Source organism: Cyanistes caeruleus, chromosome 8, assembly GCF_971803275.1.
Source record: "Cyanistes caeruleus chromosome 8, bCyaCae1.hap1.1, whole genome shotgun sequence".
Lineage (NCBI taxonomy): Eukaryota > Metazoa > Chordata > Aves > Passeriformes > Paridae > Cyanistes > Cyanistes caeruleus.
In genome coordinates this window covers 19721597-19735753 of record NC_141708.1, presented here as the reverse complement: position 1 = coordinate 19735753, position 14157 = coordinate 19721597, and the positions used below count along the sequence as shown (strand labels likewise).

The window sequence follows — 14157 nt, the reverse complement described above, 5'->3', positions numbered from 1 at the left end:
CAGAAATTACTTCAGCTGCTCCAGACTCGAATGTGATCAGTGATGGCCACTGGTCTCTTACTTTAAGCAAGTGTCTTAAAGCCTTGCATCATTAGCAGATACCTAGAATTAGTCTTAGACGTCACCATAAAGCAACCTGTGAGGAGATTGTCAGAACCACAAGCCACAGAGAAATACTATTAGTATTTACAAGGTGTATAAAGACTATTATAGTCTGAAGCTTCTTAACCACAACTGTTTATGTCCTTTACTATTTCTGGGCTATCATTTCATTGTCTCTGTTTAGAAAGCTATGCACCTATGTTAGCACTGCCTGAATTTTGTACTGCTATGAAAGAAAACCCATGAAGTACTACTTTTTATGTAAATAAATTGGGACTTTATGAAACACCTTAATGACAAGGAATTAATCAGTCCTACAGCTGGGAAGATTATTTTAACTGCTTGATTCCATATGCTATAGATGGATAAGAACATCCATGCATTTCTCTCGGAGAACTCTCGCTATCAATTGGGGGCTTAGTTAAGGTTTCTCCAATTGCTTTAACCAGCTCTATAAAGTCTCTAACTTTCCAGCATCAGCCATGTATACCCATGCATGGAGAGGCATGCTACCAGCATGTTCTCTCAACCTGAACTCCTGTGCAAGAGCATCACAATTTCCTCTCCTTGATAGGCAGTGAGAAGCAGCCAGGCTGCTGAGCTCCCATATAACAAAGTGGGCTCTCATTTGCACCCAGAGGGCTGACTAATAGCTCACCTGCTCCTCTAAAATGAGCAGGGTAAAAGAACCACATCTTATGTTTAAACACAATAGGCAGTTTTAAGAATTCACTTAATTTTACCCCTTCAAAGAGGAGGGAGAGAGAACTGCATGCTACCACCTCATGTCTTCAAGGTCACTTCAATAAGCTGGAAGAAGTTAATGCTGGATGTAATTTGCTGAGATACCAATAATTTCTGAGAGCTACTCAGAAAATATTCCTCCACAGAGCACTGAGACCTAGAAGTAAACACTACGTGGCAGTTCTTGCCAAACTTAAAAATACATTGTGAATTTAGGTCTCTAGCCCAAAACAGCAACTATCAACAAAAGCAAGCAATCAAATAATTACAGAAGAATAAAGCTGAAGGAAATCTCACATGTACTACAACTTCACCTGAGCTGAGAAACAGCTGAGAACATCTGTCCAACATGATCTTAAATTCTGAGTAGCTTATTCCAAGGTTGCTTTATCTTTACAGCTTGAGTCCAGCACAGAACCATAAAGTTGATTAAGGAACCACAGCATCTTTCATAAGAAGAGAGGCTACAAGAGCTGGAACTCTTCAGCCTGGAGAAAAGGAGACTCAGGGGAATCTTATATTGACAAGATAGGAGAAAACAAAAAGGAGGGAGCCATACTCTTTTCCACAGTGCCCACTGACAGGAAAAGAGGCAATGCACACAAACCAAAATGCATGAAGTTCCATCTGAACACAAAAAAACATTTTTTTGCTCTTGAGGGTGGTCAAGCACTGGAACAGGTTGCTCAGAGAGGCTGTGAAGTCCTGCAGAGTCTCCACCTGCAGAGACATTCAAAACCCAACTGAAAATGGTCTTGGGCAATCTGTTTTATCTAACTGCTTGAGCAGAAAGTTTAGATCATCTCAAGAGGTCCCTTCCAACCTGAATAATATGCTCTCAAGTTTCATCTGTGGTTTCATCAGTGCAACAGAAGAAAGCCAGGAATTTAATTTAATTAATTGACATGAACAGGAGGAAGAATTATACAGCTTATGTAGGTTTTCTTATGCCATTTCCCCGTCAAAAAAAGCTTACTGCCCTGGTCTCCAGCATCTCTCAATGAGCCCCTCAGAAGGTGGAGTAACATTTCAGCTCTTCTGATCTACAAAGCTCAAAAACAGTTCTCATCTTCCTTCTTACTGTCCAAGGCCCTCCATCTTCACTGTATGATTCTTTACACTGACTTCTGACCCTCTTATTTCACAAAGAGTTTATTGGTACTCCCCTTTCATTCTTGTCCCAGTGCACAAGAGCTCTGCTCAGCCAAGGCGGCACTTGCCCTTTGGCAGCACAGTTCACAGCTGCTGAACTCAGCAGTCTCAGGCAGATGTGGAATTCCCTGTGCTTTTAGCCACAGGAGATGGCTTAAATACAGAAATCTCAAAGCCACTGATTAATTAGAAAATGCTTTGGAAACATCAGCTTTTAAAGTGGGAAATTTGAAATGTTTCAAAGCAACGTAAGTAGGGACAAATAAACTGGAGCAATTGAAATGTCAAGTGTGCTCAAGAACACATGAGGAAGAGAAAGATCACTGACTCCTACTGTGCACCTCTGACTCCCAGCTGCTCAATGCACACAGCAGATCTATCACAAGCCAGGCAGGAGGGGTTAAGCAGCAGGCTGGTCGCCATGCCCTGGCTAGTGATGATACCCTGCTGGGCCTGTGCTGGTGTGTACAGAGACATCCTGAGCAAGACTGTTTAACCTAGAGAAAAGAAGATTTGGGGGGGAACTTACTGCTTTCTACAGCTACCAGAGAGGAGGCTGTAGACTCTCTTCTCCCAGGCAACATGCAATAGGACAAGATGAAAGAGCTTCAAGTTGCTTCAGGGGAGGCTTAGATTGGATACTGTGAAAAATTTCTTCACTGAAAGGGCGGTCAAGCATCAAAACAGGCTGCCCAAGCAAGTGGAGGGATCACCATCCCTGTAACTGTTCCAAAAAATCATGTAGATATGGTATTGAAGGACATGGTTTAGTGACAGACTTAGCAGTGTTAGGTCAGTAGTTGGACTCCATCTTGAAGATCTTTTCCAGCCATAATAATTCTATGATTTCCATCCCCTTAACACAGTTATTGCATAATCTGAAAAAGTCCCCACAGATAACAGGAGTACCTGTAAATGCAAACTATCATGTGCTCTGTAGATTTCCAGAATTGAGAAACTTGAGAAGTAAAAATACCACATCTACAAGAGAGCAAGAGCAGGACAACTGTCAAAAAGACTAGATTAATGGTTCCTCATTTCTGAATTCACAGTAAACTAATAAAAATTAAAATAGGTTGCAGCATGTGATGTCTGGAGGGTGTCATGTTCCCACGATGCCCTAAACAAACCACAGCTAAGAGCTGTGCTAGAGGCAACATCATAGCCTGCACAGGACCAGTGTGAAGCCTCTGGAGAAGAATTTACCCTAACCACGTCCTGTACCACGCCTCACTAGCTCAGGATTCGGCAATTAGGAAGCTGAAGCTGAGTCATTTTAGCATCAGGCCCAGTTTTGACACTGCTGTTAGAAGTACAGGCAAGTGCATGTGAAGAGAAGTATTTCCCAGAGGAAGACATCCAGGCCCAAACCATTTCAAATATGGTCATGAACTTTATCTGCTAAGTGCTGTAAGAATTAAGGACTGCCTTAACCAGGAAAAATTCAGATTTAACTAAGACCAGAGCAGAAGCTATGTTTCTTCGTGGGAGAGGTCTGCTGTCACAAACATTTTAAGTTACTCATGCTGCAACCAAACCATACAGCAGATTTTTTTTTTACCAATCAAGAAGAAAGTTTTCACAGTTTCACCCAAAAAAAAGGAACTATCTACACCTGGGGCTGTCTTCAGGGGAAACATCAGAACATTTGCATTTGAGGCCATTCACAAAACTTGTGTAGAATCACACAATAGAGGAGATCACAGAGTAATTTTTTCCACACACAGAAGTAGTATTTGATATGTTCATCCAAATACTTTGGCCATGAAGATAGCCCATCTTAGTTTCTTCCTTCACAAGAATCAGAGTGACAGCAGAGGGCTCACCTTTGCAACTGCTCTGATGTGCACAAACCAAACACCTGATATGGCATGCAGGTGACAACCACATCAGCTATGACTGCCATAACAGTAACAGGAGTCCAGAAATTCTGAACCTTTGTGTGCCAAACTATCCATAACATGTTACAGCAGACTCCACAGCAAGTGAGTTTACTTTTATCCCATTTTTTCTCTCAGTCAAGTATGCTGGAGTCAGTTTGAGATCAGTGTATTCTTATTAAAGTGAGAAAACAGAAAACAAGCTTATTTTTTGTTATGTAGAGACAGCAACAAACTCCCTTTCAAAACACCACCTACATAAAGCCAAAGCACAGCTTGTTTCAGCACGTGCTAATCTGCAGCACAGATGGAGAAGATCCAACTCTGAGAAGTCAGACTCTAGAGCCTTACCCTAAGTTTTGCAATGGATGTCTGGCAGCCAGCCAACTAAAGAGCCATGAAGCCCACTAAATTGCTGCTCAGAATGCAGCAAGTTTGGCAGCAAGACTGGCAAGAACTGCCTCTGGGGAAAGACTTCAGAATCTACATACCTTTGTATTCTCACACACTCCTCAACTACACTAGAACTCACTCCTCGTCTGGCCTAAAATAACTTTGACAGTCCATGGGTATGTTTAGTAACACTATTAACACTAATAAATCTCCCCAGTTTTGAACAGAATATTTTAAATCAAGAAAATATTGGTTCTGTGTTCTAGACCTGAGTTTGGAAGAAAACAGTACCTAAATTTTGCTTTTGACAGAAAGTGCCAGAAAGGCTAATTTAATCTCCATTTGGTTTTATTTTGCAGAGTATAAAAGTTCAGCCACTGTTTTCTGTCTCCTTCCAGACTGAAAGGAAAGGAGACAAACTACTTAAACTTAGGTTTGGTTTAGCTCTAGCATTGGGAAAACAAGATGTTTTAGAGGTGTGTGAAAGGGAGATGTAAATTTCACTTTACAACGATCTTTAAAACATACTAAGAATTATCTGTTGCGACCTGGTTGCCTGAGTGACATCTTCAGCATAATCCCTAAATAATCTTTTTTCAGGGGAACTGTTTTGGCCAAGATCATACATTCAAAATTTATTTTTACTGTGATAAATTTGTCATCATGATTATTGCAGTTGTTGTATCCTGGCATAAGGCATCTTTATGCACACAACACTAGACACACTGCCTCATTTATGCCATGGTAGAGAGATAAACCTTAAACCAAGATGCAACTGCAGGATTCCAGTCTTGCTGAGGCTGACAAAGAATACTATAACCCTACCTATGGTAATGTCATAAAAATACACAGAGCAGCATGACTGCCCAGAGCTCTCCACCCTCATTTCAACAGAAACAATGAGAAGGGAATTCTACAGTCTTCTAGGGTATAGAAAGTTTGGAAACAATTAAAACTCAGTACATAGGGCTTGTATAGTCTCCAGCTGTTAATAATACTGTGCTAGTAAGTCCTCTACACTAGTTACAAGGTGATCACTTTCACACTGGTTGGGTTATTTTTAAGGCCATCTCTGCTATTCTTTAATCAATCTCTGCTTTTTCATTGTAAGTTGCCAGTATGGTTACATCTTCTACAATCTACATTCTCTAGCCCAGTGCTAGAGAATATGTATTAGACTTTATTTTGGTTCTGATATGACAGAAACAAGTCAGAAGAAAAAGAGAATTCTTTTCCTTAAACTATATAAATAAAAGACAATTTTCCATGAATTTGTCTCAATAAACTACAGAATACAATATTTACAGGCAGAAATTTAAACACAGAAAGTTTTCATTTGCAATTTGCTTCAAAAGCAGGCACCCAAGAAAACCTCAGAAGTTCTCTGTGAGTTGCTGGTAATTTCTCCTGAATTAGGGACCAACCGAACAGGCATAGAAAAAATATGCTTGCATAACTTTCTAGTTTACAAGGGTTGGACAATTTGCTTTAGTTTGCTGTTTAAGTAAAGCACATTACCAGTGTTAAAATAAGAATAAACAGTACCATGTATCTCCCTCCTCCAACCAGAAAGCACAGCTCCTAACTATGGTCTTACCTTCTGAAATAGCCTTCTTGACAGCTGCAAGGTAAGCATCAGGCTCATCATCATTTGTGAGTTCTTGCCACTGAGACCAGTCCTTGAAAAAGGTCAAATAGTCGTCACAGTCCGTAACACCACAGAACAGCTTGACTACTTTGTACGGGGGCCATAAAGCTTCCTGAAGGCTCTGCAGGATGTGAGGAACATAAAAGCTCTGCACCAGCTCAGCAGAAAGCAGAAGGATGATACTCCGACTTCTGCTGAACAGGTCCAGCTCCTGGTGGGAGATGGCAGAGTCGTCTTCCAGCTGGTAGCTCAGAATGCGATGCTGTCGAACATGCCAAGTAAAGAGGAAGAGGTTCTGGAGGTACTGACACCATTCAGTGGCGTCCCTCGCATACACAATCAGCACGTCATATTCTCCAGGGGCTCCTGAACAGGTGCGAGATGACCACAGGAAAAAGGATTAAATTCAAACCATGAACTGACCCACAGCTTTGCAACCAAAAAACCCACAGCACTGTCTTTAATTCCTGTCAGAAACTACAAAGCATTTCAAAAGAACAGTAGTTCTATCCAAAGTGAGGTGTTCACAGCCACAAAGCAATTCTTAGGGTGAATGAACTCCTACTTGCATCTACTCCATTAGATTTAAGTAGTTTTTTCATTCTTAAAAATGAAAAAAATTAAAATGCTCTTCCTATAAATAAGAGCATTTCCTATGTAGTTTCAAGTGAAATACACTACACGCAGAGATTTATAGCTTTAAAGTGTTCTTATAGGAAAAAAAAAACCACAAAAACCAGACCTTCAAAACAAACTAGCTTGAAAAGAGGAGTTCACTCTCACACTAAAAGTTAAAATAATTTTAGGCAATTATAGGGTCTCTGCAACACAACTGCAGATCATTACATGCCCAAGTGGAGCAGACACCAAACAGCACACCGAAAATAACAAAATCCTTTATTTAAATGAGGTCACACAATGCTTACAGGAAGTCACTATGGCCCCCGTGGTGTTAGATATTTGCTCTCATTGCAGCAGAAAGCAAACTGCCTGCAAAACATGCATGCAGCTAAGAGAACATCAGCCCCAGTGCTCACACCATAGCCACTCTGTCCTTCAGGCTTCAGACATTTCACAAAGCCATGTTAGGGTTCTTTCTCTAAACTGTCACAGAAAGTTTTCCCAACAATTTTTGGAATGACAAACACTCTCTTCAGAGGGAAAGAGCTAATACAATAGTGTTAGTCATAAGACAGTCCAAAATATGCTCACCAAAGTTGACTTCTCCCATAATTCTCTGGAGACAGCTTGTACCTACAGACTCATGCATTTCTGTGCTCTGGCACAAAAGCACTTAAAAATGTTAACAGCTTTCTAAGGCTAGATGCAAATTGAACCAGTGTGACTTCCACCAATCTCAAGGAAACTTTTACGTCTAAATTTAATTTTTCCATTTACCTGTGAAGAAGTTTACCCAAAATTGAGGTTTACAGCAGAGGCCCATGGTAAATTCCAGAGCTGAGCATTTAAAATCTTGTTAACAAATTGTCTTCTAATTCCAGTTTGACTCTTCAGAAATGTCAACATTTCCAACTGATCTCCATCATGAAGCAAGCAAAGGCAAATTTTTCCAATTAAAGCAGAGAGCAATGCCTAAAATTTGGCATCCAAAAAGAGGATCTGCAAAGTGCATTTACCAGAACTGAAGATGACAGTTTTGCAGTCATCTTAGAAAAATTCAACCAAAATTGCAGTCTCCAAAGACTTTATTCTATCACCTTCCCCAGAAATGTCATTAAGATTGAAACAATGTCTAGGCTGAGGGATCCCAGCCCTAAACTATAAAATTAGCAGCTTTAAACTGTGGTTCAGCAGCAGTGATACAATTGAATGGAGATGTGCTCAGTGCTTGACTAATAGTGTTATGGCTACCTGCATAAATAAGGAAGTCTCTAGCAGTGAAAGGATGATATCCTAGTTATGGAGAACATGGACAGTGCACTGCTGACATATTCACTAGGTCAACTGCATGTTTGTGTGTGAGTACAGCTCCTGAAGCACAGGTGGGGGCTTGTAGGAGACAGCACTCCCAAAGGAGAGGATCCAGCAAAACTCATAAAGCAGAGTCCTCGGGACTCAAGACCTTGGGACCTTTAAGCTAAGAGTGCAGAACTGCTGTGAAAAAAGATGGCTTTCACACCAGTGAGCACACCACCACTGCCAAAATATCACCGATGGTGGCTGAACACCACCTGGCAAAGACAACAGAATTACATGAGCAAAAACATGAAAACCACGCAGAATTCAAGTTTTAGTCTAGAAAGGGAGATGTACCACAGACTTCTGCTTCCACTGCCCTGGGCTGATTTACATGCAGTACAGTGGGAAAGGACAGCACAACTGTCTGCTGAGAATGGAGCCCACACACTGCACCATGGCCAGCTGAGCCCGACCTCAACAGATGGGGAGAGCACACAATGATTCCCTGAGGTGTGCTCAAAGCTCTTAAAGTCCTATCCTGGTGCCCTCTGGCAGCAGCCCCACCTCCAGTCTCTGGAAAAATCAGTAATGGCCTCCTGCACACTTTAACATTCTGTAAAATGGAACAACTAATCCTGTCATTCACTTTCAGGAAGCACACAGCTTCCACAACCATACTTGTGGGCCAACAGGCCCTTCTCCAGGCTTTCAGTGTAAGTAAGCAGCTGTGCACAGAGACAAGGTGGAAGAGCCATTGAATTTAAATGTGCCTTGTGCTGCAGGGGTACAAAGTATCAAAGAATCCCTCCCTTCACCACCATTTAGATAAAGGATGCAAACTTGACAGACTCACTGCAAATTCCCTGCCAGAGCAGTGCAACCTTTGCATCCAGCAGGAAGGAACTTTCTCAGGTGTTTAGGAAAGGTATTGATTTCCTAGCTAGCTCTGCTCTACGAGAGCACCATTCCCCTGAACAGAGCTGTACCAGCTCACCTCAGGTCTTCTTACCTCAGCTTCTACAGCCTTTTACACACACACAATAAACTGAGGAGCAGTGCTCCTAAAACGAGAAGTGAGAAATAAAATTACTGACTCCACTTGTGGAGACAAAGTAACATCCCATGTTCATAAGCAAAAATACTGGAAGTGGGTCTTGCAGAGCTTAAGTCAGCATTGGGAGTGTTTTAAAAAAACCCCCAAAAATCTAGAAATAATTTCAATTGCAACATTCTCCTTTAAAAGAAGAATGACACAGGACTCTCCTTCCTGGATCATGCTATTATTTGTCTAACCAAATAGCTGTCTTTCCAGCATTAACTACTGTCCAGTGCTCAGGGAACAGTGTAAAAAGAGTACAGAACACTACAGGAAGGTTTTTCACAATTCTTCAAACATCACAAAAACTCACAGAGCACAGTTCAAAACATAATGTATACTCTACCTATTGTACACATATAGGAGAATCCTTTGATGAATACCTAACATTTTATTTCCTTAAACCTTGCTCTTAGCTGGATGGTTTGACAGGCTGGTTTTGGAAAACTCCTCAATTTAAGGAAGAAATATATGAACACTATATACAAGATGAAGAAAAATGGTTGGCTGGCACAAGCCTATCTTTCACACTCTCAAGTGTGATCTAGTTTAAATTTTAACAATACCTTGTTACTGAAGCCCTAAGCTTAGAGTATTAAAATTTTACCTCTGTTTACAAAATGTTAGCACTAATAACAATACTGCAGGGCATGTTCATTTATTTCACAGAAGATCGTGAAGATGCAGTTCTGTTGCAGTTTGCAATGATAAACCATAACCTTTGAACTGCTTTCCAGCTGTAACTGCTTCATCAATGTTTAGCTGCACACTTCACTATACAGCAATGACAACAGACTGACATTACAAACCAGTACCACAATAATGCCTAAAACCTATAACTGAAGTGTAAGCCCCCAAATTAAAGAGCACAAACGACATGATACAAAGCTTTTCCTAGCTTACAAACTGCATAGAATGGAAGAGGATGAAATAATTCAGTAAAAATCACATATGCTCATGGCAAGAGAATAGAAGTATGCATGACCATGTCACATCTTCACAGTCCCTCTCTGAGAAGCAAATAAATCAGGCTCATCACCAAACTATGTCTGCAGGTAGTAACGTGATGATCTTCAAGTTCAGCCCAAACATGTAATAGTGGTTTATGGCCATATCATAAGGTTCGGATTACCACTGAAATAGCTAAACAGTACTGTGGGAAGCTGGAATATCAGCTCTGGGTAAGACTACATCTTACATTATCAACTGTTACTACATTATTTCATTCCATAAGCCAAAAGGCTTGACCCTTTTTCAATTTATAGATCATGAAGTTTGCTATTGTACTTGCGGGCCCCATGAAGCATATTCAGGGCTTGTAGTAATACACAACTTTTCTGTGTCATCTTTCACATATCCCTATAAGTAGATCATGACTTCTCATTGTCCACAGACCAGGTAAAAAAACTGAGACTAAATCCTTCACTCCAACTCAGAGGATCATATGCAGTGGCATATTTTCATCTGCTAGGAAAAAATCCATCTCCAATTCTGACTACATAAGAAAGGCATTACGTAGCCTATTCCAGGGTGTTTTGCAATTCATTATGTGTATGCAGGATACTGAAATATTGCTGTCCAAAATAACAATCCTTGATAGATGGGACTTCACTCTTCATGAAAGACAATTGTCTGTGGTATAAAGGAAACACAACTCAAAGTGTCTTAATAATCATATTCTTAAAAGAGAGAGCACTTCCAGGAGGTGATAGAAACTGCTATTAGACATTTAAGAGAAGTCCTTGGCACCTTCCACATTTCAGTAAATGAAGTGTGTGTATTTAAGTGATGTATGATGAAATAAATACACCCTCTGAATACATGGAATGCACAGTAATAGTTATCACATGCAATAATTATTAACATCCAAGTGAGACTTCTTATCTCGACTGCAATAGAAAATCTTCACTTTCAATAAAATACTGAGGACAAGCGAGAGGAAATGGCAGAATCAAAGCAGATAAAATTTCTGCAAACCAATCTTCACAGAGAGGAACAAGGGATTTGCATTATGATACATTAATCTAAAGTTGTTCTCTTTTTAAGGGTCTCTGTGAAATCACCTTGTTTATAAGGAGAAAAGTAGTTTTGCCCACAAGTCTCCTGAGGCCGCCGTTTAGCTTATTTTTACCTCACAAGGAGATATGCGTCAATGAAACTCAAATGTTGCTTCACACCCTGAGAATGGCACGTTTTTTCCTTTTTTAGATGAAACCCATACGCTTCCCTGCAAGGAGAGGAACTTGCAAATCGGGCATTAACAAGACTTACACAATACAGGCTAAACCCCTCTCCCCTCGAGTTTGCAACTCTATTTTAGGTACTTTTACCTGCACATATGATAGCTAAAACATTTTCAGCTATGGCAAACTAGCTCAGCTTGTGATCCTGTGCCACTGTGGCAAGGGCCACCAAGTCATAACTCCAAAAGGAAATGGTGCTGAAGGATAAAGCCGTATTTAGAAAAAACTGACTTCTCTATAAAATATCACAGAAGAACATGCAAGTGGTAAAGGCGGACAGGGGAAAATTTCTCTACAGAACACCCTCCCTCAGAGCTCGCTGATCGGCCAAGCCGAAATGCACTTAAACCGCAGTGAAAGTCTGCCAGCAGGTGCCCTGAACTCCAGACAAGTGAAGCAACAGCGCTGCAGCCCGGCTATGAGCAAAGGAGCCCCCGCTGCTCCGAAGGGCGCCAGGGCTCCCTGAACGCCGAGAGCGGACCCCCGTTCGCCAGCAGCGGGGCGCCAGGGGCGCGCAGAGCCCCGCCGGGGGAGCGCCCAGGGCCCCGCTCCGCTCCGCACCTTGGCGCGGGGCAGCCGCCGACAGCCCCCGCCCGCCGGAGCACAGCGGGGCCCCGCGCAGCACGGCCGGGCGGAGAAGCCCCGCCGCTTCCACCCAGTTCCCGGCACGACAGCCGCGGTACCTACCGGGGGGCGCCATGGTCCGGGGCTGGCGGGGAAGGGGCCGCTCCCCTTCCCTCACATCGGCGGCGCGGCAAGGCGGTGCATCCCCCCGCGACCGGTCCCTCGCCCACGGCACAGGACACGGCACAGGACACGGCACAGGACACGGCACAGGACACGGCACCGCGCTCCTCCCGGCCCCGCCTCCCGCCCGCGGCGCCCCCTGCAGAACCGGGCACGGGGCTGCTCCTGCCCGGCTCTGCGTCGCCTTCCCGGTACTCGGCGGGACTCTTCCCCAAGGAGAGAAACGGCCTTTTCCAGCTACGCTGTCCTTAGGTGGCCGAGGAAACAGCGCTACAACGAGGAAAAGTTGTGGTAGTGATACAACGGTCTCGACAAACCCGGAGCGATAGTTGTGGGAAAGAACGAGCGATACCTGCTTTATCTCTAACTTAGGTTTTGTCGTGTCTTCTGTGAGCAAGGAAAACTCCTAAGGGGAAGCAATGTTGTTCCCTACAAAATAAAGTAGCTTGATGTCCTGTGTTTTCCTCTAGAAGATGCTGTCTTTCAAAAGAGATTTACCAGTTTTTGTAAGACTATGCTCATGTTTGACTACAGAGACAATAAGCAGCAGCAGGACACTGTTACTGTTCACAGAGGACTCAACTGATTAATTTTTGTTACTGAAGACAAAGTAACAGATTCTGCCCAAATTATTCAGCCTATTCCTTTGCAAACATAAAAAAACCCCCCACTTGTACAGGTGACATCTTTCACTGATGCATTTCAGCACAGCAAAAGCAAACCCCTTACAATCTGGCTTCCCAGTCGAGGCAGTCCTTCCCAAGCAGTCAGTGCACATTCTGTATGCAGCTTAATGTCACCAGTAATGTTAGAACAGAAGTGGTTACAAGCAGAAAGGAAGCAACTATTTTTCATTCATCAACTCCTACAAGTTGGTCAAACTCTCTTGTTACCTTCAAATCTTTACTCAAAACCTACTTCAAGCTTACAAACCGTGTGCCACTGCCTCTCTGCCAAAACCAAGGTGTTTGTTCTCTCAATAGGAAAGTACTAGGACAAAAAGCACTTCCTGATGATAGAGCCTTGTGAGTAACTCCAGGTATGCAAAGAAGAACCACAACTTTCCCCTCTGAATCATCCCAAAAATATACACTAGAATAAAGGACACATGGGTAGTGGAGAAGTGTGCAAATACAGAACCAACATGGGATTTATGTGAAAGACCAAAGTTAACTAGTTGGAAAATAGAGCCTCTAAGCAAATTATTTTACTATTATGGAACAGCAAGTATATATTAAGAGCTATTAAAACAGATGAATAACCACATGTATGACTTTATGACTGTTCCACATTATTCCCCTTGTAAAGCTGTGTATCTTCTAGCTTCCAGTATAAAGTTAAAAACAACCATCTCTCTGATGTTAGATGAGAATTTCAACATGCACTTATGAAATGAGTTTTTAAACTCTCTCTCTCTTTAAAGCCTTTACTTTAAAGGGAGTATCACAGAAAGGGCTAGCAGAGACAGCTTCCAGAAAAACCCACAGGGCTTCTCCATGTCTGTCAGTGTCACTTAGGATACTCTGCATTTTATTTAATCAATGCAAAGCCCACAAGAAACCTCTTTAGCATTTAAACTTCCCAAGTCTCTAAAGTGAAATTAATGTGCCTCCACAAATGAGCTTACATAAAATAACTGCTGGTTTTGTTTCAGCAACCTCCAGCTAAAAACTCAGATGACAAATTGAGGCAAAAGCCCCTCCGCTCCCTAGAACAGTAGGAAGGCTTAACAAACACAAACCTCCTAAAGAAAAAACAAAACAGAGAGACAGAAAATGGAGCATTTTATTCTGCCTTGCCCAAAATTGCATTTAAAAGTTCTTCCTCACTTCAGTTCACTGCAGCACATGATCACAGCTGCATTTGCAGCATTATTCTCAAGGGGGTGTCTTATCCCTGTCCAAAGAAAACTACTAGATTGCTCTTTCTGGAGCCAATGCTTTTCTTGCTAGGTAGTTATAAGCATTAACAAGGAAAGGATTGAGTGAGTGTTTGAATATTCACGCTCTCTTCACTTTTTTCTCATTCATGAAAAGAGTGGAAAGGCCAGAAACTTCTCATGGAAATGTTCTCTTCTGAGACAAGCTGGGAAATGAGAGAGGCTGGAAAGCAGTGCTGCAGAAACAGACCTAGGGGTCCTGGTCGATGGCAAGCTGAACAGGAGTCAGCAGTGCCCTGGCAGCCAGGAGGGGCAGCCGTGTTCTGGGGGCATCAGGGACAGCATCGGCAGCC

At 42.3% G+C, this 14157-nt stretch overlaps 1 protein-coding gene across 2 annotated transcripts in view; it reads right to left on the bottom strand.

Annotated features, from left to right (window-relative positions):
• PIK3AP1 (phosphoinositide-3-kinase adaptor protein 1) overlaps positions 1-14157 on the bottom strand; it is a 42658-nt gene that overhangs the window by 26169 nt on the left and 2332 nt on the right. The window contains exons 1-3 of one of the 2 annotated variants that reach the window (XM_086899022.1): positions 12278-12354; positions 11866-12195; positions 5869-6285 (exon numbers count right to left, since the gene is read on the bottom strand). In XM_086899022.1, the coding sequence (XP_086755148.1) occupies positions 5869-6285; positions 11866-11878 (430 nt within the window). In that variant the 5' untranslated portion in view covers positions 11879-12195; positions 12278-12354. Of the gene's footprint in view, positions 1-5868; positions 6286-11865; positions 12196-12277; positions 12355-14157 lie in introns of those variants that run through there. The other variant, XM_086899021.1, reaches the window with a different exon arrangement.